At 53.6% G+C, this 22,302-nt stretch overlaps 1 protein-coding gene across 19 annotated transcripts in view; it reads right to left on the bottom strand.

Moving 5' to 3' along the window:
- Nucleotides 1-22,302, bottom strand: part of SZT2 (SZT2 subunit of KICSTOR complex) — a 59,209-nt gene that overhangs the window by 2,697 nt on the left and 34,210 nt on the right. For 9 of the 19 annotated variants that reach the window (XM_030494244.1, XM_030494242.1, XM_030494243.1 and 6 more), the window contains 28 exons: nucleotides 22,015-22,132; nucleotides 21,673-21,784; nucleotides 21,084-21,202; nucleotides 20,537-20,701; nucleotides 19,864-19,948; nucleotides 16,320-16,508; nucleotides 16,013-16,210; nucleotides 15,497-15,666; nucleotides 15,159-15,325; nucleotides 14,625-14,722; nucleotides 13,602-13,734; nucleotides 13,361-13,488; nucleotides 12,939-13,069; nucleotides 12,291-12,473; nucleotides 11,568-11,838; nucleotides 11,281-11,360; nucleotides 10,913-11,038; nucleotides 9,024-9,229; nucleotides 8,808-8,901; nucleotides 7,364-7,444; nucleotides 6,882-6,956; nucleotides 5,766-5,831; nucleotides 4,296-4,509; nucleotides 3,832-4,015; nucleotides 3,416-3,538; nucleotides 2,660-3,161; nucleotides 2,246-2,362; nucleotides 1,786-1,854 (listed from right to left, as the gene is read on the bottom strand). In XM_030494244.1, coding sequence (XP_030350104.1) covers nucleotides 1,786-1,854; nucleotides 2,246-2,362; nucleotides 2,660-3,161; nucleotides 3,416-3,538; nucleotides 3,832-4,015; nucleotides 4,296-4,509; nucleotides 5,766-5,831; nucleotides 6,882-6,956; nucleotides 7,364-7,444; nucleotides 8,808-8,901; nucleotides 9,024-9,229; nucleotides 10,913-11,038; nucleotides 11,281-11,360; nucleotides 11,568-11,838; nucleotides 12,291-12,473; nucleotides 12,939-13,069; nucleotides 13,361-13,488; nucleotides 13,602-13,734; nucleotides 14,625-14,722; nucleotides 15,159-15,325; nucleotides 15,497-15,666; nucleotides 16,013-16,210; nucleotides 16,320-16,508; nucleotides 19,864-19,948; nucleotides 20,537-20,701; nucleotides 21,084-21,202; nucleotides 21,673-21,784; nucleotides 22,015-22,132 — 4,204 coding nt within the window. Of the gene's footprint in view, nucleotides 1-1,785; nucleotides 1,855-2,245; nucleotides 2,363-2,659; nucleotides 3,162-3,415; nucleotides 3,539-3,831; nucleotides 4,016-4,295; nucleotides 4,510-5,765; nucleotides 5,832-6,881; nucleotides 6,957-7,363; nucleotides 7,445-8,807; nucleotides 8,902-9,023; nucleotides 9,230-10,912; nucleotides 11,039-11,280; nucleotides 11,361-11,567; nucleotides 11,839-12,290; nucleotides 12,474-12,938; nucleotides 13,070-13,360; nucleotides 13,489-13,601; nucleotides 13,735-14,624; nucleotides 14,723-15,158; nucleotides 15,326-15,496; nucleotides 15,667-16,012; nucleotides 16,211-16,319; nucleotides 16,509-19,863; nucleotides 19,949-20,536; nucleotides 20,702-21,083; nucleotides 21,203-21,672; nucleotides 21,785-22,014; nucleotides 22,133-22,302 lie in introns of those variants that run through there. The other 10 variants (XM_030494258.1, XM_030494247.1, XM_030494248.1 and 7 more) reach the window with 5 other exon arrangements.

Below are 22,302 nucleotides of genomic sequence, written 5' to 3'. Positions count from 1 at the left end.
GCTCAGAGAGAAAGAACCACGATGAAAATGCAGCTCTGTTTTACCAAAGTGATGTGCTAATGCTAGAGTGCTCTTTGATAAGGTAATATTTCTCAACAAAGGAATCATGGTGTATCTTATCTGAACTTCAGGAAGAATTTGATGTAGTGCCACATGGGAAATTTAGGTAAGCTGCAAAGATAGGAATTAACACAAAAATTATAAGGTGAAGATGGTAGTGTGAAAAGGGAGGAAGCAGGCTGAAGAGAGGTTACAAATGGGAGTTCCTCCAGGTCAGGCTTTGGGACTCACACTGCCTAGTACTTTAATGAGTCTGGCACAAACACGAGGAGTGTGCTGATAAAGTTTGAGGCACTAATACAAAAGAAGATTGGGATGATGCAAAAAAAGCCCTAGAGAAGCAACACGAATGGGATGAATATTAAGTGCAAAATACAAGGTAAGGAACACAAAAGATTTCTGCTGTAAGATGGGAGTCATTGGGAGAGGTGACAGAGTCTGGTGTATCCTACCAGTGGGCACAAAACGACACTATGACCTGTGAGACATGACCATGAAAAGGCAAATACCACTCTAGGATTTACCAGAAGCACTGAGCAGGGACAGAAAAGCCTCAGTGCAATTGTAGAGGGATCTGCTGAGACTCCTCAGGAATACTGGGTGCAGTCCCAGATACCTATATTTACGAAGGCTGTCCTGAGCCCTGACGGGCTCTGAATGACAATAAAGCCATTGGGGAAGGGAGGCTTAAGAGCTGTTGCTTAACACAGCAACATGGAGTTAGCAAAAATTCCACCTTTAGATGTGGAGGTGAACCTGAGGGACCAGGGAGGAAGCTGGTACCTGCACAGTGAAGAGCAGTTTCAGCTCTGAGCTGCCACTGGCATGAAGAGGACAGAACTGGCCAAGACAAAAGCTCCAGCAAAAGATGGGAAGAGCTCTTCACTATCAGGTGTCCGGAGGCACCGAGCAGCCCTCCAGCAGCCACCATCTCTTCTGTCTCCCCTACCTGCTCTTAAGATGGAGTGTGATTTATTTACAAAGGGATCAGTTACGCTGCAGCCTCTGCACAAGCCTGTGAACTCAGGTGTCTATAGATCCCCTGCTCTCACATGGAGCTGCATTCCCTGTGACCCATCCTGCACCCTGCCTGGGAGCACAGCCTGAAAGCAGAGTATTTTGCCCCTCAAGTCTAATGAAGGCCAAGGCCCATGCAGGTTTGCTGGAACCCTCACAGCGCAGGTCCCTGTCCCTTCTACCCAGATAGGTGCAGCCCACAGCTCTGGCAACCCCTCCCAGCCAGACCTAGTGTGATCTGGCATTGGACTGAATACAGAAGGACTCTTTAGCGTGGACCGAGACACAGCTGAGAGCATAATCCAAAAGCAACCCTGTGAAGAGGATCACCTGCTTGCTGTTCTCCAATATAAGAACAAAGAGGCATCACGTGAAAAGAGCAGAAGGAGCTTCAAAAACAACCCAAGGAAACTAGTTCTTCACCTAGATCATAATTGTTCATGGAGCTGCAAGCCAGGGGAAATCATGGAAATTAACCAAAGGAAATAAATCCACGGAGGACTATCAAATAAACGCAAAGGCCATTTCTAGCTCAGGGTGGGCCTGAGCCACAGATTGTCAGATGTTGGGATTTGGGAGAGGTATTCCAGACTTCCTGACCTGCTCTTATTCTCCTCATGTGCACCTGCCGTTGGCCACTAATGGATGAATCTAGACAGATCTCTGTCCTGAGCCAATATAACTGCTTTTATGTTCCAAAATTCTTACCGTCTTTCCTGAATGGGAATCAAGAAACACAAGAACGAAGCAATCCGTGAACTTCTGGTTGAGCACGACCTGTCAGGAGAGCCACAGCACAGGTTGGAAAAAAGACAGTACAAACCCCAGAACAAGGATACAAACACCCACTGAGGGACATGCTAACACGCAGGATAAGTGGCATGATAGAACCTTGAAGATGCAAGTCTGCCTGGCTCACAGGTGACACCGCCCAACTACGGGGATACACATGGCATGAGGCTCTGAGGGTGCAGTGTCCCATCTGCCTGGGGGCAGGCAAACAGACACTGCTGTACCACAGGAGCACACACTTCACACTGCACCAGGGCAGAGAGCAACATCGTGATGGTGCCCATGTTGTCCTAACAGCACATGCCAGGCTCACACAGGAAGCAGGGGCCCTGCACAGGGGAGAGAGGCTGCAGGTAGGTCATGGGCTGCGTCTTACCAGATACTGGGTGCCAGTCTCAGCGTTGTGGAAGTGCCGGCAGCTCTGCGGAAAGCGGCTCAGCAGCACTTTGATGAGGCTCTGGTACCAGGAGACTGTCATGGTGAGGAAGCATTCCTGCAGGCATGGAAAAGAGCTGATTTCAGCCTCCCTCTAGCCATGGCACCAGGAGCCACAATACTACAGCAGCCTTCAGACCTCAAATCACATGGATCCCTTAAAACCCACTGAGGCATGCTGACTCTCCCCAGACAGGTCCATGCAGCCTCCCCTTTCCCCTGCCAGCTGGGAGCTAAGGTCCTTCCTCTATCTTCCCACCAAGGAGGAAATGTGCCCTGTTCACTTGGTGCCCCACTCCATCCCCAGAGCAGAACAGCAGCTGCTGTTCACCGTGACTCCATCCCTGCTGCTCACCAGCTGGGGGTCGACATCAGCAATGGATTTCCCATGCACGGCTTCGAGCAGCTCCTCCAGCTCCACCAGTGAGAGCTTGCCCAGCTTCAGCTTGTCAGAAGCCAGAGGCTCCAAAAGGAAGAGGCGCTTCCAGAGGTTGTCCCTGCGGCAGTGGCACTTGGCCAGCTGTACCATGCTGCTGAGCTGCTTCTGGGCTGAGGCCACCTCAGAGGCCAGCAAGGGGAAGAGCGGTGAGGTGTAGAAGAGTCCTGGCCCCAGCTTGACTTGCGTGCCCCCCGCGTAGAACTCGCTGCTGTCCTCCACGTCCTGCCACAGCTCCCGCTCTGCTGGCTGCTGCCGCCCCAGGCTGGTCTCCGGCTCCGCTGCCTCCCAGGCTGCCCGGCCCACCACAGGCTCCAGCACCTCTCGCTGCAGGCGCGGCAGCTTCTTGAAGCGCCGCATGTCGGCCGTGAGCCGGGGAAAGAGCTCCCGCTGGCTCGTCATGATGACGTAGAAACGCAAGCTGAGAGCAAGGAGACACTTGTGAGCTGGGGAAGAGCTGCTCCCTTCCCAGCTGGGCTGCAAGTGAACCATGGGCCTCTCTGTCCCTGCCAGCAAGGGTGCTTCTCTGCCTAGACAAGGACACATACCACACTGCCCAGTTCCTTGTGAAGCACCAAACTGCCTGTGATGTCCCAGACAGAACCACTCCCTCCCAAGGCCTTCCTCCCCAACCAGAAAGCTTTGGCAACATGTTTCTGGACCCCCAGTGCTCACCGGAGCATGCGTCTCTCTGCCTCACTCTGCTCCTCAAATGGTGCTGCACTGTGACACACCAGGAGGGACACATCAAAGTCATCATGATGACGCAGACCTTCAGAGTCCTTGTAGGAGCCCGAGCTGGGAGCAAAAGCACATCAGGATGAAGGAGACCTCACTTTGTTCCTCGAGAGTCACAACAGAACTACTGGACATGGGGAATTTAACACAGCAGGACTTCTCAGAAGCGCTATGAGAGATGTCAAATGCATGTACACACACGCACATCACCCCTGCTGGCCATCTCAGAAAAGCTGGGCAGAACTGCTGCCTGGCACTATGCACAACAGTCAGCTTTGCTGGCACCTTGGAGCAGCATCCCCAGGACTGGGGGGTGCCCACCCATCTTGGGCAGCTCCAGCAGACGCACTCACCTGTTCCAAATGGAGACCAGCGCATATTCATTCTGCTCCGTGCCTGGTGCCCCCTTCTTGTTGTCACTGCCCGCGGCTGGCCGGGCCATGCGCAAGGGTTTCATGTGGTAGGTGTTGGCATGGTCAGCAATGTAGTTGTACAGCTGGTGCGCAGTGATCATGTTGGTGGGCAGGGCCAGCGTGCCTAGTGGAAGAGGACACATTGCTATCACAGGAGACACTCAGTGCCTCTTACCCGGGCAGAGCACTGTCCTACTAACTACTCTGGGGGACAGAGCAACCCATGTCCTTCCACAACAGGGCAGCAAGGACTTCCCCTGGAGCTGGGCCCCTCATGTCACCCCCTCCCTGTCATCTCCCTGGATACTCCAAAGGTTAGGCTTATTTGTAAAACATTTGGGAACCTTTTGCCAAGTTATAGGCTGCTGATCAACCCCAGACTGATCACATGTTGAGCTACACACCTTGGAAAACGTGGTTGCGGCCAAATTTGGGGATGTCGGTGTGGTGAGCAATGAAATCCTCCAGGAAGCTGGTGAGATGGTAGCCCTGGCGGAGAGTCATGTGGGAACCCAGCAGATACTGGTGGACTATACGCAAGTGGAAGTCATAGCTGAATGAATGCACGTGCATAAGGTCCCGCACCTTGTCGCACTCCTCTGTGAAGAGCATAGAGAGCTGCGGAGGGACAAGGAGTCAAGGCAGGAACATTACCAGGCTCCTCACACCCTTCTGCAAAGCCCTGCTGACAACAAGGCACGTCAGAGCCAGAGCAGCCACCCCTGACCCAACACCAGAGCAGGATGCAGCCGAGAAGCTGTGTGCACAGTGCAAATAGCAGACCTGCAGGCCTGGCCCCAAGAGATCCAGCTTGGTGGCTCCTTCCACACTTGACCCCACTCCTGGTCTCCAGCAGCAGCACAGACTGATCAGCACTACCTCCCCTTTTGGCATAAGGTTCATCCCCCATCCTGAGCTGAAAGCCACATGGCTGTGAAGGAAGACATGGCCTCCTTTCAGCTGAGTGCTGCTCTGCACTGCCTAGGCCCTCAGCGGGTACAGTACACACTGGGGCTGGAGCCCCAGCACGTTCTGGACCTACGGGCAAAGACTGACTCTCTGAATGTACCTTAAGAGCAGAAGGCAGCCTGTGGGGAATAGCTGGACCCAGAGATGGGCTACAGCAATGTTGCTAATGCCCTGTGCCCACTAACTAACAGGGACCCAGGCTAGCTGCTGGGCAGCCAGATCCAGTGGTGGCTCGTGTGTCACAGCTGTGCCTGGAGAGGTTCCCTCCAGCACATGGCCATCACCTCTGCACAGCGTGCTGGTTCTTCACTGAGGCAGTACCAGCCTTCGCACATTCACCCTCACCACAATCCCAGCACAAATGCAGCTACTGTGCAGGGAACAGCATTGGTGAAGGCCTCAGCCTTGTCCACATGCCAGGAGCACAGGTTTATGTCTTTTGGCTCTCTGACACCTTTGGGCAGTTGATCACCATCATAATTCCTTAGTTTAAAAAAGGGGCAAGCAGGGAAAACCAGCAGGCAGGAGGCACTGGCAGGAGAACAGGTTGTCCTCCCTCTCTGCACCACCTGCATTGCTGCTGCCATGAGCCAGAAGGCATCCCACACAGCCAGGACAAGCCCTGAAAGGAGCCTATACCTCTGCCCCAGGAAAAGCAGGACAAAAAGCAAGAAACACAAGGTGCTGCCCCCATGCCAGCACCAGGGGCCCACCCCATCCTCCTCCCAAGCTGTGCTGTCCACTGTGGCAAGTATTGCTATGGAAGGCACTGGTACAGGAGGCAAGAGGAAGCTCCTGCAGCTGGGCACTGGGAAGGAAGGGTGGAAGCACAGCCAGTGGGAGGTTCAGCCCTGCACTGGCAGGTCCTGCCGTGCTCAGCATGGCAGTGGGAGGAGAGGACGTACCGCAGACTCAGAGACGGAGCTGGGTCCCATGCAGCTCTTGCTGCGAGCTCTGGCTGTAAGAGTGCCCTGATGGAGAGAGATGCACAGCCAGTGGGAAGAGAGACAAGGCACTGCCCAGCCCTGTTCCTGCATCCAGCCTGTCCTGCACAGGCCCAGGGTGAGACGAGAAGGGGCAGAGAAGCTCAACTGCTCCACCTGGGGGAACTCTGGGCTAGTCCCAGCGTGTGGGAAGGCTGGCCAGCCTTGCTCTGCAGCAAGCCCCACACCTCATGCCCACTGCTCCCAGGACCATCCCTTCCCACTGCAAAACCAGGCAAAGTCTTTTCCCAAGTCAGCCAGAGAGAGCCTGGATGTCCCCTGCAATGCCAGCTGCAGCTTGGTAACCCTGCCCTGTGCACGTGCAGGCTTCCCAGGAAAGGCTCAGCAAACCTTCAAGTGAAGTCCAGGCAGGCTCTAAGCTTAGAAGAGCCACTCTTAGCATATATAAGATGCAGCCTTGCTATGGAGCCACCTTGGAAAGGACAGTATGGTCATGCATGCTTCCTGCCTCAGACAGGCTGGGGCTGACCAACCTCTAGGCAGTGACCCAGTGCCCTGGGGACAGGCAGGAGACACCCTGGTACACCAAAAGAGAAGGGAGCAAGCAACCCTGTGGTGTTGCAAGTAAGGCACATAGGTATCAAGAACCACAGCTCATGGTGCAGAAAGTGATCTCTGGCAAATGGTAGCCATGCATGTTCACAGATCCCTGTTCCCTTTCCAAGAGAAGTGGAGAGCTTCTGGCTTTCCATGCATTAACTTTCCCTGGAGCAGTCATCTTTGCCAGAATTGCTCCTATTCCTCCCCAGTCTTGCTCCCCAAGCTAGGACAAGAGTCATTCTCTTGCCAAACCTCCCACCCCTTTCACTGCACCCCAGTGCAGATCTGCTCAAGCAGCATGCCATGGAGGGCATGTGGCTGCAGAAGGCTCTGTGCAGTTCTGCTTTTCCATGAGGAGGGAGCAGAGCTCTCCAGAACTTGCTACACCTGAAATGCCCATTCTGACCCAGAGATCACTGCTCCCTCAAAGCAGCCCCTGGCCCTGAGCAGCAGCAGCTGTGCCTGCAAAGCCATTACCTGAGAGTTCACAGACTGGCCCATGGGGATCCGCGAGCACTCCAGTGCGTATTGCTTCACACAGAAGTAATAGCCCTGGAGGAGAGAGCACATGAGCACAGCACAGGCTTTGGGCCTCTCCAGGGACAAGAGCAGGCCCCATGCTTCACCCTCTGGGCTGGGTCCCACACACTCTTGCTCCATGTTTTGCCTCCCCTCCTGTCTGAACTAAGCGGGCCCAACCAACACGTGCCTGAGCAGAGAGCACCCTACATGGTGCTGAGCCCTTGCAGCTTTTATTAGCCTCCCTCCAGGCAACTGTTACTACTCTGTGCCCTGCAGAACCATCTCTAGCTGATCCAGAGTCCTGCACGACCATGGAAGAGGCAGGACAAGAAACAAAGAATCACGTCCCTGGTGCACTCCTCATCACTCACTTTGTCACCTCTGAACACTGTCCCTGAACGCACAGCCATCGTACTTTGTTTCTTGTTCTTTCTTACCTGAAAGGCCAGCTCCATCAGCACAATCCCACCCGGAAGGGCTCTCTGTAGATGATAGGTGGCAACAGCAGGGCTTGTGCTCTGGGAAGAGAAGGACAAAGCTGAAGCAGCTCTCTGGCACAGGAGAGCAGCCCACATACCAGGGTGCGAGGCTGCTACAGGGCTCTGTGGCATAGGTAGAAATAGAGGAGCCTTGCAGCTGAGCACCCTCACTGGAGAAAGGAAGGCAGAAGTGCCAGAGCTGACTGTGAAAAGAATCCTAACTAACCTAATAAACAGCCTTCAGCAGAGCACACCAGGCACACTGTTCCCTTCACCTCCTGCTTGCTCACGACAGGGTATCTTTAGAGTTCGAGGATACGGTGAGCAGAGGGATGATGCTGCCCACAAAACCTCGCTCCCACCTCTCCCTGCTGAGCTCTCTCCACACTATCACATCTGCCTGGCACAGCAGGTATCAGAGGCATCCAGTCTGGACTCAGAGCTTAGCTGCCAGTAAATTCCTTTGCCCCCTGTTCAGTCATCCCAGGGGATTGCTTTCTTCTAACTGCGAGGCGTTGTCTTGCCCACAATCCAGGAAAGTGCCAAAAAAGGGTGAGCAAATGCTATTTTACTCTATCATCCCTGGGTGATTTAATGAGCCACAGGTGGTTTCTGCCTATCTAGTGACTCAGATGGATTCTTTTTCCAGGTGTCTGCCTATTCTTTCTTGTAAGCTCACATTCCCAAAGCTCAGTAAGCTCTGAGTGTTCACAAAACCTTTTGATATTGACCACTGTTACCTGCTGCATAAAGAAAACACCCCCTTCAGCTTTTAAACTGGCTCCCAGTACTTTCAGTTGATGGCATCTAGGTTGTTGCATCAAGACAGTCAATCCCTTTCCAGATTAGCTGCAATTTGGTAGAGCTGTCCTTTTCCTCCCTAGTTGCCATTTCTTTAGATATGAGGACCCTCCGCCTGCTCTCACAGTAGAGCCATTCCAGGTTTATCTTCTCTGACCTCTTCAACTGCAGCATTCACCTCACTAACTAAAGATCCTTTTGCCCCAGAGTAGCCCTTAACCATAGATGCTGAGACTTCTCTGATGGGTAAACCTCTAGAATCACACTCAAAGGCAGCTGTCCCGGTCCCAGGCCACCCTGTTCCTCTTCTGAGCCCCCTCCAAGTTGTTGCTGTCCTTTTGAGATTTGCCCTGGTTCCACCCAGCCCCAGGAAAGGTCTCCATGGGCTGCAGGAGGACACATAGGAGGGCAAGGAGGTCTCATCTGACCCAACATCCCAAAGACAGTGCTGGTCTAGACAGACTTCTTTTGAATTTGGCATCTTCTGTGCCCTCTCACATCCCTTCTGCCTGAAACTGATTCAAAAGCCAACCAGAACCACTGCCCCACTCCACAGCCTGGCTTCCATGCCATTCCACCCCTCTAACAGACACGTACTCACCTTTGGACTCCCCTCTGTTTTTGGCTTCGTGTAGGAAAAGGACCCTCTTCCCTCTACACCCATTGCTGCCAGAGCTCGGATCCGGCTTGTGCTACTAGAAAGGACACCAGAAACAGCCTTGAGCAGGGGAGCCAACATCTCCTGTTGTGTCAAACCAGGGCATAGCTCAGTGTGTCAGCCCTTCTCCAGCAACAGGCTTCCCAAAATGTCACTGACCTGCGAGTGGTGGGTGAGGGTGGCCGCACCTGGACCAGAATGAAGCCCATGCTCTGCAAGTACTGGATGTATTGCTGCAGGAAGGCATTGCACATCTCCTGCAGCCAGGGCTCCTCCTTCACCTTGCTAGGCAGTGCTTCCGCAGAGTCACAGCTGTGGCTGCGGTCTCTCCCTGAAGCTGTAGAGTCATTGGAGCGGTGGCGCTTCTGGAAGAGAAAAGTTTCCTAAGGAGACCTGTAGTGACTGGCCCCAAGGTGGCACTTGCTGGGACACCATCAAGTGTCCTGGTGGAGCAGAGAGCACTAACAGCTGGTTCCCCAAACACTGCCCTAGTGCATGTGCTGAACCGCAAGGTCTAGGATTTACCCAGTCGTGGACTGATCCAACAGTACTGCAACAGACTGCAGGAAAAGGTGCCCTGCCAGAAGGGGAAAATTCTCATCTTCCCCCACAGAATGACTTCCACAAAGTCTTAGTGGCTCACAGCTGGTTCACACCAGGCTCAACAGAGCCTCAGCTCCTACTGCCATGGTAAGAGTCCAATCCTCTTATGAATTCTGCTGACTTCTCAGGATTTGCTACTAGTTCGGTAGCACTGAAAAGGAACAGTGCTTTCTTTTAACCATTTCCAGTTCTCCTCTTGATGTCCTGAATAATCCTTGTCTTTGTGCTATCTCTGAGGTTTCTTTTCTTGATCTCTCTACTTCAAATCTGTGACTCTTTTACATATTCCTATCTGGCCTTTCATTCACCTAATCCAGGAGCAGTCTCTTTACTCACGGCTACTCTCTGACCTTCTCCAAGTCTCTCTAGTCTCACACTTACTTGTTCAGATGAAGACATTAAACCACTAGTATTTTAGATATATGTTGGAATATCACCCATAATACTAACACCCTTTCTGCTGTACTCTTAAACAGTTTGCCCTTTGTATCCAACTGGCCATGAATTGATGAAATCCACTGAGCTGTCTGCTCCATACAGGCTCTGCAGTTAGTATACAATACAGGAGCAGTTCAAATTTCTCTCCCCATTGTGCTCTGTTTTACTGGGAACTAGGTTCCAGCTCCCACAATAGCTCTCATTTCACAGGCTACTCAGGTCCCTCTCGAGTTCCTTGCAGTCTTTTTCTCTTCTGACCTATCTGAACAGCCATACAGCATTGCAAAGCTTGGCATCTTATAGGTACTGCGATAAATGATCTGGAGATACAGAGCCCACTACGCAACCTTGAAACCCCTGCTGCCAGACTCTTCAAATTGAATAACCCATTTTCATTTCGCCCTGTTGCAAAAACAAAGTGAAGTTTTCGGTCTGTGATGATGCTTCTCCTTTTGCTTGCGGGTACTCAATTTCTGTAGCAACCTCTGCTTAAAGACCCTGTCAGAATCCTTTTGACATTTTGATAAATTACAACAGCCTGTTCTTCCCTTCTGACACACACAGAGACTGTGAACAGCCGGTATGGGATCTGCACCGGCTAGAGTCTGTCAGGTTGCAACCTGCTGAGGATTCAGCTGGTTTGCTTTCAATTGTTCCAGCTATTTGCTGGGTCCACGAAAGGTTTACCATGTCTGGCTGCTGAATGCATAAAGGGAAGTTTTGCTTCCCCAATGGATCAGTACCAGACAGTGTTCTCTGATGCCTCTGCTAAGCTCAGCCCTGAATTCTCTGGGTAGAAAAAGCAAGTCAGTCTTCCCCAGGGATGGTGTGGCTGCTGAAGAAAGGCTTTGAGGACCTAAGGATCTCAGTTTCCACCTTAGAGGGTGCAAATTCATCCTGTAATGCAGGGGTGAGCTCAGAGCAGCCCTATCTTGAGAAAAGGTTACAAAGCCATCCTTTGCTCCAGCAAACAAAGCCCAACCCCACTGGCACATGCTGACACTCACCTTCCCCTCTACCTTGCCCTGCTGGTCAGTCTGGATTTGCTGCCGGAAGGCTGGGTCAAAGAGCAAGGGGGTAGCACAGTAGTGAACCAGGCGTGAGGACTGCTTCAGGGTCTCCAGGTCTGCCAGCTGCACAGCACAAGAGGAACACGGTTACAGCACACATCCTTCATCAAGCCTGGGAACAAGCTGTGGTGCTTAATGCCCAGCAACTCCAGAAGTTCGAGCAGAGAGCACTGCTTCACTGCCAAACACCATCCCCAACACACAGCCTGCTCTGAGTCCCAGTGCTCCCCTTTGCTATGGGGAGGCTGGTGCTCCCAGTGCACGGTAAGAAGGCTCAGCCTGCCGCCTGCCAGGGCTGCACTCACACTGATAGGCATGTTGGACTGTGCTGATCTCTGCTGCCAGGTAACAAAGAGATTTTCAATCTTCATCTGCTTCTCCAGTTCTGCAGGAAACAGAGCAGCCACAAGAGTATCAAGCCACAGCCCCAAGTATTGCCACTCCCCTTCAATCCCACCCTACACAGGCCATAAGCCATTCTCTCACAGCACCCTGACAGGAGGAGCTGAGAACTCTTGTTCTGCTCTTTCTGAGCTCCTTTTCCAGGAGCGAGATGATTAGGCAAGCTCCTGTGCCAGGCCCCTTGCTGTACCTTTCCTCTCCATGCTCTTGATTTCCAGGAACTGGGCCCCATGCCAGGACACAGGGTCAAAAGGTCCTGACTCAGGCCCATGAGGTATTCTCTTGATGGTGGTAACATCCCGCAGAGCCTCGTCAAAGGGTACCACGTCGGGATGGAAGTGCAGAGATGGCAGGCTGCGGGCAGAACTGCTCAGCCGGCCTTGCTCCTTGCTAGGTGGGGGACTGGAGCTCCGGATCAGTGCATCCACCTCCAAAGTGGAGTTCAGGAAAGGATTTGGCTCCTAAGCAAACAAACACAGCCATGAAAACCTCCTTTCTGCCAGCTTAGGACCAAGGACTCACAAGAACAGAGTAAACCCAATTTCATCCATCTGCAGACATCTCTGTTAAGCTTCTCCATCACCTGTCCCAAGGAGAGCAGACCTGGGCCCAACATGGCCCTAATGTGCAGTGGGAAGCCCATTCCCCAGCCTCCTCCACCCTAAATAATTAAGTCACAAACAATTGCTGCCAGCCACAAGACTTGGCTTCCATTTCCACCTCTGGCTGTCTCCAAGAGCAGACAGCAACAGCCTGGCTGGACACAACCACAGTCAGGACACATGAGCACCTGGGGATGCTTTGCCAACCAGCACACAAAAGCACACAAGTGCCTACAACCTTCCTCAGACCCTGCACTGCCAAGGCTCCTCCTGAAGGGGACAGAACTGCCCTGCCCTGCAGGGTGCCCTACCTGCTTGCTGTCCTCATGCCATGGCGTGTCCATGAAGCAGTGGTGGTGGAAGAGTCCCAGCTTCTGGCTGATCAGGCAGTGCACGATGTGGGACCGGGCATTCTGCCACTGCAGCAGGCGAGTAAGGGAGCAGTTCAGGTTGGCCCCCAGGTCTGGGGACCAGTTGTAGGTGTAGAGCGTCAGCTGGAGAGAGGAGGAGGAAGGATAAAGAACCTGCTTAGAGAGGGCCTGCATAGTGACACAGGCTACCTCAGGTGCTCTGGGTGGCACTTGTAGCTAGTTTCAGGTGACAAGGCTGGGACAGGGAGACTGCTAACAGCTCATTCAGAGCTGTTAACAGCCAAAGCAGTGGTGGCGGTACTTGAGCTTCAGTGCAAGCACCCAGCCTGATGTGGGCCTTGCTGGGGTAGGGAAAGAGCAGTTATAGTCCAACAATGGGGCAGCTAAAGTCAGAAACAGCAAGAGCTGCTGCTCCCCAGCACTCCTCAGTGCTGCAGGGACCCCCCAGCTCTGCTTGTGGCACACAGAGACATCCTGCACAGATCCTTTGGAGTGCCTGCAAAGGCACTCTTTCTCTCTGCTTTCTACCCCTGGGCCAGCTGGGAATAGCCTGCCTTTCAGGAGACACCACACAGGCACCATTGCTACCTTTTTGTCAATGATCTCCATAAAGAGGAATCTTTGCCGAGGCACCAGATCTCGTCCAACAAGGCTGGGATCAGAGCCTCTCTCTGCCGAACTGAGTTCCATGGCCTCAAAGCGCTGGAGCCCTTTGTGAGCTGCAGGAAGCCAGAGTTATGACCCTCAGTACCAGTTCATCCCACTCTTACATCCCACATCATCAAAGTGGCACTACAGGATGTTTTGCCACAATACTGCTCGATTAGTCTTGAAATAAGCAGTTACAAGCAAATTTGAGAGTAAGGTCTCAGAAGCTGAAACCAGAGAACTCACTGCCCACCTCCAGGCACAAGCAGCCTGTCCCAGCAAGGGGAGGAACCCTGCTCAGACATCTCCCACCCCCAAGAAGCCCCAGCACATCATCCTGGGGACCCCATGGGGGCACTCACCCTGTTCCGTGCTGCATCGCCACTGCTGGAAGTTGCGTCCCAGCAAGATGAAGTGCCTGACGGCTGCAGGGCGAGGGCTGGCACTCTGGCCAGGCTTATAGGGCAGGAAAGCAGAGCCACCATGGCAGCTGCAGAGAAGAGCACCAAAGGTAACTGACAAGTAGAGCCATGGAGTAGAGGCTGGCACACCTGATGGGCATTTGCTGGTGCCAAACAGCCCCCTGTGAACCGTGTAACTCACCAGATCTGCTCAAACACCTTGACAGTGGTATCACTCGCCAGGGTAGTGACCAGGCTCACCACTTCCACCAGGATGGAGGACAGGAGGAAACGGGACACTATCTCCACCGAGCACTGCTGCACTGATGGGCACCCTGCATGCAAGAAGTACTGTAGGACAACCTGCCAAGCTGCCCCGGAGCCAAGCCCTGCCCACCTGAGCAGCAGAGAGGGCTGAGGGCGCCACATATAGTAGGCTGCTGCACAGAACAGGCCAAGTTCCTGCCTTGCCAGGGACTGAGGCAGGCAGAGGTGAAGAATAAAGACTTTATATGAAGAAGGAGATGACAAAGGCTGGAAGAACCCTTGCTGTCAGGCTCTGGTCTGAAGTGGGACCTGGACCAAACTCCCTGCGTGCCATCAGCATAGTACTTTATTAATCCCATTTACTCCTTGTTTCCTGGCTTACTCCTCATCAGAAGAGCGCAGCTGCACCTTGCCAGCAGGAGGTGTGAGAGGATGCACAAACACCAAAGTGGGAGGTATCCAGAAAGCATCAACAGGGCAGCTACACTGACTCAAATCTCACCATATGACGGGCGTCCTTCTCCTCTCTCTCCCTGCAAGACTGGGCGTCTCTCACGCAACTTCATAGCCCCACAGCATGTTGCAGAGGCTCAGATCCTCCCTCCCTGCTACATCTGGGACCTAAATCCCTACCCCAGCTGCTGTTGGAGTCCAGGTCTCTCCAAAGCAACTGCAGCCAAGTCCAGCAAGCCCTGGATTTGGAGGATGGCAGATGCAACCACAGGCCTTAGCGGGTTTGTTCAGATGCACAGACACATGCCAGGACTCCTGCCACAGCTTTATAATGCTGATGCTGGCCATGAGACTCCAGTGAGGTTTGGGGAGAGACAGGGTGCACAACCAAGTAGAGATCAGCAAGGGATATGACTGGGTGCCATACAAGGACTTGTCCTCAGAGCTCTGGATAGAAAGGCCCACTCCCAGCCCCTCTGGAGGAGCTGAGGCCAGTGACACATACCCAAGTGGCTCATGAATGCCATCCACTGCTGGCAGGTTTGATTGAAGATTGGGTGCATGGTACCTACATCCCCTTCTTCCAACTGGCAGGCTCGGCGCCTGGGAAGAGAAGCATAGTTACACCATTATCAGTCAACAGCAATGAAGGCACAAAAGTGCAGTGGTCCTTTCCCAGCTCCAGAGCAGAGACTGGGGACTCTCCTTTTTGGCCTATTACAGCCTTTGAGCCAGATCCTTTGGGTCAGCAGCCACAGGGCTGTCAGGTGCTGCACAGGGCCCCACAATGCAGAGAAGAGATCTCTGGTGGGGAGAACCAGCAGTGCTGCCAGCAGCACTCCAGCAGTAAGGATTGAGGCTTTGTGTGTGGAAGACAGCTCCCCTAACTGGCTGTGCAAGGGAGAAACTAGAAGGAAAGGGGATGTGGTCTAGAGGGTTGAGACACATATAGAGCCAGCAGGATGTCAGGCTATGGAGCGATGTACAGCAGATGGGTGGGAACAACAGCCCCGCTGCCTCGCCTGCAGGCTGTGCTTGCCTTTGTGCCTGTTCCAGTTCTGCTGTGGCTGTGGCCCGATCCTGGCTCTGGTGCTGCTTGACACTCTCAGTCTTGTGTCGCCGCCTCGTGCGAGCCTCTTCTGGCCTCTCCAGCACAATGTCATCAGTAGTCTTGGGGCTGCCCAGCTCCGTGGACTCTGCCTTGCTCTAGGGAGAAGGGGCCAAGTTAATGCTGTGCACATGCACAGCCTAGTTAGCACCTAGTTAGTACCTAGATCCCAAAGTCCCTGCTACCAGCCTGGCCTCCAAACCCTCCTGGCCTAACACACCAGGAGGAGTTACAGGCCCTGCTCCCCACTGGTCCCTCAGCAACATTACCAGCATGTCCCAGAAACTGCGACGTCCCAGCTTGCTTGTGGGTGTCACTGGCTCCCCAGAGCTGGACGAAGGGGCAGAGGTGAAATGCAAGGGTGTAGGACAGCTCCTGCCAGCCCCACTGGTGGCCAGAGCCAGGCCCTTGGTCTCTGACATGGTCCTCCTGAGGCCTCCTATGGAGACAGAGCAAATCAGACTCCCCAGAGCCTCCCGCTGTGACACTGCTGGTGTCCCCGTGTATCCCACTGTGGCTGGCCAGAGCCTGGCTTCAGAGAAGGGAGAGAGCCCTCAGTAACATCCAGCAAAGTGCATTCAGTCTTGGGGAGAACACAGACCTTTAAAGATCTCTTCCAACCTTAATTTCTATGCTGCTTCTTTCCTGAGACATCCCACAGCACATCTGGCAGAAGGGAGAGCAGCTTCCTCCCTCCCAGCCCCCAAAACCTGAGTCCCCCAGCACAGCCCAGCTCCTACGGGCCAGGCAGGGGCTCGAGGTGGCCATGCTGGCTGGGCTCTCACCCGCAGAGCTCAGGTCCTCCAGGTCTGCAGCACCCAGGGGGCAGGCGGCCTCCAGGCAGAGCGGGGCCGGCAGCACGAGGAACTCCATGACGGCATCGCAGAGTGCATGGCGCAGGGCCCCGCGCAGCTTCTCCGACAGCTGCAGCAGGCTGATGTTGCCCTTCTCCCAGATATCCAGGCGCACCAGCACGCGGGGCTCTGTGGAGAAAGGGCAGTCCTGAGCAGCTCTGCACCCCCACCTTCACCAGCCCCAGGGGATGTGGAGGCAGCAGGGAATCGGCAGCTTGCGCCCTGTTTCACTCCGTACCTGAAGGCAGGGTGCCAGCCTCTGGCTGGTGCTTGCTGACCGTGGTGAGGCTTTCGAAGTCAGTGTCTTGCAGCAGGCCCACAATAGGTGAGGAGGAAGGGAGCTTCAGAGGGTCAGGCCTCTCCCCGTGGGGCAGTGAGGTGGGGCTGCCGTGCTCATCCACAAATGTCAGGGCAATGCATGCTATTCCTGCAGGGGAGAGCCCCAGACAGTCTCTTGTCAGCCCAGCACCAAGTACAGCTCTGCAAGTCCTGCCTACAGCCTGCCACCCCACACCTGAGACTGTCATGTCACCACTTGGGTTGCACAGTGCCACATGGCAGGCAGGGCCCACAGGAGGGGATGCAGCCAGGGGAGCAGAGGATAGCTGTGCCTTTAGGTAGCCAGGATAAGCAGCATGGTGTTTGGCACAGGGTGGCTCCATCACTCCAACAATCTCCCTCCTGCAAAGTCACAGCAGATTTCACCTGCGGGAGCTTCCTGGGTTGTCCACCCCCATATGCAAAGGGAAGGCATCTCCATTTGCCCCAGGTAGGCCTTTACGGAGAGAGATCCAGGATGGGGCTCACCATCCCTGTTCTCTTAAGAGACAGTATAGAGCCCAGGTACTCTCCAGGAGCCCTCTCCAGGCTATGAAAAACCTCGAGTGCCTGCAGAGGAAGACTGTACACATGACATTTGTTGCAGATCACACTCACAGACACGTCCTCACTGTACACCTGTACAAGATCAGGCGCCTTCCCTGTATACTCCAACCAGCAGGACTGGAGACAAAGCAAGCTGACACCTAGTATTAGCCTGGAGTTGCTGCAGAGTAAAATTCAGGCCCTGCCTGTAGCCTCTCTACATTGAGCCCTATGCACACACAATGGGATGGCTCAGATGCAGAGCAGCAGCATGGTGCTTGCTTCAGAGCCCCCCCCCAACACAGCCAAAGGGTGATGTGTCCAGATCATGGACAAAAACCTCAACCCCACTGCACTGCTGAGCCCATATCCTGTCCCTCTCCAGGGAGCGACACCAGACTCTGCTGCTACAGGGCAACCAAACTTCACCTGACTGGATCCACAGCCCTGCATGGAGGATGGTGCCCTCCTTGTGCTGAGACAAATCCAGCCCCAGCAGACTGTGTCCAGGTCTAATCAGCAGCACAACCACCTGGTGTCCATCGTTCCTGATGAAGCGTAAGCTCTGCAGCAACCGTACACATGCCAGATGCAAGCAGGAGGGCACTAGGATGGAGAGCTGCTCCCAAAGGACAGAGGCGGGCACTGAAGTCAGAGGGCAGCTCACATGCACTCACACTGAGGAAAGGAAACTACACCTATGAGCACCCCTCTGCTTGAAGAAAAGTACAGGAGCTGCCTCGTGTCAGAGGTGCTCTGCAACAGGCTACAATATGTCTCTCCCCAGACAGGCACAGGAACAACAGTTTATCTGGCAAACAATGGTAAAGATCATAATTTCCTAACTATTAAAGGTAGAGAGGACCAGGTCTTTACCCAGCCCCACTGCCCTTCAGAGCAAGGCATGGAGCCTCACACAGGGCCTCTCCTCACCTCACACAGCCTCTGGCTGCAGGAGGACAACTCTCCTTGTGAGTGTCAATACAGAGGTACCAAGAGCAGCAAATCTGCCCCACATGGCAGTGAATATGAGCTCTACCAAGCAGACTTTCTTTCTTTAAACAGTAAAGGGCACAAACTCCTCAACTGTCTGGCTTGACAGTCGGCACCAGGCCCACCAAAATGACAGTGGATGCTCATGCGCTAATTGTAGACCAAGATGTAGTCACTCCCCTCTTCTCCTGGATAAATTACCACACTGAGTCCCTTCAGCCTCCCCACTCTCTGGCACGTTTCCCTAACACATCCATTCCTGTACCTCTGCTCTGCTTTGGTCTTTCTGAAGTGGGGACATAAGAGCAACCAACCACAGTGCCCCATGTCCTCCTCATGCTGGGACATGAGCTCCCACAGCAGTGCTTTCAAGCAGGCCAGGGTCAGCAACCACAGGAGCAGACTCCTCCTTTGTAGATGTTCCCCAAGACAGAGCTGGTTTCCCAAGCAAGTACCAAGCACTCAGCACCCTGCAGTTGGCTCAGTCTCTTGGGGCAGAGATGATGGCTGCCCCATCCCACCAGCAGGAATTGTCACCTCCCTGCCACAGGGAACAAGGCTTCCAGTCTTGTTACAGGAGCAGAGAAGCCAAAATGCAATGACTAGATCACAAGTAAGAAACAGGCAAGAAACTCAAGACCTGACCTCTGAGCTCCATAGGAAGAGGTAAGTTAGCAAGAGCTGCCAAGGACCTTACTGCCTGATGCGCTGGAGTTTGGCTACACAGTCACCCATTGCACTCTGTGGAGAGGTGGGGTGCTAGGGAGCTGTTAGCTCCCATCTGTGAAGGCCTCTGATACCCCTCTGACCCAAGCCCACTGCAATACAAAGTACATATCTACTGTGCCCAGCCATTCTAGCCCCCTGCTACGCAAAGAAACCCCCCACCCCAGGACATAGCCACAGGGAGAATGATGATGCTACACCCTGGAGCATGAAACCACGGCTGAAACATCATGATTCCTGTCTTCCTCACGGAGGAGATGCCTGTTTGGACCTGCAGGAAAAAGGGTGCAGGACTTTGGAGTTCATTGCTTGCAAGCCAACAGGGCAGCAGCACACGGACCCTCAGCAGCCAGGGACTGCAGAGCTGCCATCCCAGGGCAGCAGATTCTGTTGCTCTTTATCCAGCCAGAAAGAAAAAGGAGGCTCAGCTAAATGGACATACACACACAAACACACAGAGGAGTCAAGGCTGAAGCCACAACACAAGGAAAACAAGAACAGCAGGGACCAGAGGGCCAGGGATCTGCACGGGAAAGGGAACAAGGGAACTGGATTAATACTGGGAGCCACAGGTGCTACCTTGGAAGTGGGAGAGTGGAAAGAGGTGCTGCACAAGGTCCGACATGGTACCTACATAACAGAAGAACATTCAGATGGTGCACAAGGGGCACAAGACACACGATGGCCAGGTGACAGACCACATGGCCTGGACAAAACACGACATGACAGCCTGCTGCCCGATGAGTCCTATCCAATCCCTCCTCCAGCAGTCCAGAGAAAAGAGCAAGGACATTGCCCCCACAGCCTGTGCTCAGTTACACACAGCATCCAGCTACCCCTTTGCAGCAAGGCTCCTGCGATAACTGTCCCTGCTCTCACCTCCATCCCCACTGAGGCTCTGTGCCCCACACTTGGCTGAGGTCTCGCTGTGTCTTGCCACACAGGTACTGCAACCTAGAGCTGCTTCCCACAGCAACAGGCAAGCTTAGCTAGTTGCTCTGTGGAATGCCTTAATTTACTCCACCACACGTGCTAGGGTGTGCAGTCTCACAGGCACACACCTTGCCCACTTCCCAGCCATTGTAGGAACACGCTATCCCAGCACTGGCCCTCCTCAGTCACTCAGAGCTCTCCAGCACTGGAAGCAGGTCCCCAACAACACAACCCCATACCCTGTTTCAGAAATGAGTTGAGCATACCTTTTCCTCCAGTGCCTTGGCCACCCGGCTTGTTGTACAGGTAGAGATCCTGGTCAGGGATGCTCCCACTGTGGTTGAAGTAGTGCTAAGGAGAGCAAAGAAGAATAGTGACAGATTAGAGAACTCGCCTTAACTGGAAGCAGAGACCTGTATGTGTGCAGAGCTCATCCCCAGACCTGTAGCAAGCAATCCAGACCTACTTAAATCACTCGCCAGCATAGCCTTCACCACTATTAGGTTGAAGGAAGACCCTAGAGCTCTACACAGAGTTATATTGTACTACATATCTGCCTTCACCCTCTATCTTTGATATGGCCGTGCTGACTTTTATTAATCGTGATGTTTCAGTCCTCAGAGTTGAGGGAGCCATGCAAGGAGCCAAGCTCAGCTCTGCAAGAGGGTCTTCTCCTATGCTCCTGGGAGATGACTGTGGGCCTGAGCTTTGTGGTTGCTGCTTTTAGCACAGCAAGTGACTGCCTGTGTGAAAACAAGGCTTGTCTAGGAACTGCTGACAGTCCCGCTTAACTCCTCTAGGCTTCAGTGTTCAGTGTTGGTTCCTCCCTAAGACTACATGGCAGAGCTGGGAACATGGTGGTTGAGCTGCCCCAACAAATGGCCCCAGCAGCAGGTAGAATTTGGGCAGACTGCTGTCCAAGCTCACAGCCCTCCTCACCTTGAAATGGTGCTCCACGTTGCTGTCTGTGTACTTTGGGGTGTGCAGGAAGATGAGCAGGTTCTGGCGCAGGTAGTAGGCCACTGCATGAAGCCAAGGCAGGGCGGAGGGCGGCAGGGCGAACTGCAGGACCTCTGTGGGTGGCGTTCCAGGGGGCTGGATAAACTGCAGAGAGGCAGCTTTAAAACTCAGCTGAGAGCAGCAGGATACCCTGGGGCTCCGATACTGATCCAAATCAAGCCAGCTGGCTATGCTGTAGCAGAGTGTGGTGTTGCAAAACCCTGGCCCATAGACAGCACCCTCAGACAGATGTGGGCAGATACTCCAGGGGTACTGACAGGGAAGCTGCCAACCCCAGCAAAGAGGATGTCCCACCTACCCTGGCGCCCACACAGTATATACCTCAGTGAATGCTAGTCTGAGCAAGCACTGGAGCAGGGAATGTGATGCAGCAAACTACCCTGGCCTTCCCTGCCCTGGGGCAGGAAATAGGTCGAAAATTGGGAAAGAGTTACAGGCTCTGTGATGAGTGGAGCAGTTGAGTTACCTCCACATCTGCTGGGGTCAGCTTGCAGTTCCGCACCAGCATCACAGTGATGATATCCAGGGTGGCCTCATCAAGGCGTCTGCGCAGCACCTTCACCAGCTCATCTGTGATCTCAGGCCCTGACAAGCAAGCAGACGTATGAGCAGCTTTTCCACCCTATCCAGTAAGAATGACCAAAACCACCCCTCACTGCCTTTTTCAGATGTACCAACCTCACAGTTAGTAGTTAGATGTACTAACTTCCCACAGGGAACATCTTTCCCTACCATCAATTTCTTCAGGCATCTTTTTGTACCCGTTCATGATCACAAAGGACTACTGGTACAACAGGTAAAGACAAATGCACTCTTGTATAGGGAAAGTTGGCATAAGCCACCTGGTCTGCAGCAGGTTTCACTGTGGGCCATGGGTCCTTTCCTCACATTCCCATCCAGACACAATGGAAAGTAGCTCTGGACTAAGGAAGAGCAGCTTGCTCAGGAAGGAGATACCTTCTCTGCTCTTCAAGCAAGGAGGGCAGGGAGCAGAGCTCTATTCCTCTGCTTTACATCAGCACAGTCCATCTGCTGCCAGGTGCTGTAACACTTACCTGCTGGGGCAACACCATGGACCATGAGCTGGATGTGCCTGTCTATCTGTCCCACAGGGCGGGCAGAGTCCACACTACGGCACGAAGCCGAGTCCAAAGAGGAACGAGAACCCTGGAGAAGCAAAATCAGCCACAGGGAAGCAGCTTCCATGTGAATTCTACATCCATCACTGTCCTGTGCTGTCAGCAAGGTCAGCAGAACCCACCCATTTCTGCCCCACTCCACACACCTACAACATAAGTTTTAACCCATATAAAATCCAGGTTGCTGGAACTACCAAGTTCCCTCCACTCCAGTGGCCAAGAGCACCCACATCCACCCCCAGAGAACTGCAGACTCACCATTAGGTCCTCAGTGTAAATGGGCTCCTGGCTGCGTGTCAGTGCCAGTGAGCGAGATGCCGGACTAAGGACACTCTCTGCTTCCCACACCTTCCCACTGTAGGTGGTTTCAGTCAGCCTGAATACAGGAGAAAGACATGTCAGCCTCCATTCCCAAAGACAACAGCATCATACCTCCACAGAAGATCCACATCTTCCTTGCTCTCTCCTGTGCACTTTCTGAGGATTAGACCTTATGATACGGAGCTTGTGGAAAAATTGCTCCCTGGTTCCCTCAAAAAAGTCCTT

The sequence above is a fragment of the Strigops habroptila genome, chromosome 8 (genome assembly GCF_004027225.2).
Source record: "Strigops habroptila isolate Jane chromosome 8, bStrHab1.2.pri, whole genome shotgun sequence".
Taxonomy (NCBI): domain Eukaryota; kingdom Metazoa; phylum Chordata; class Aves; order Psittaciformes; family Psittacidae; genus Strigops; species Strigops habroptila.
This window is presented reverse-complemented; position numbering and strand designations above follow the sequence as displayed.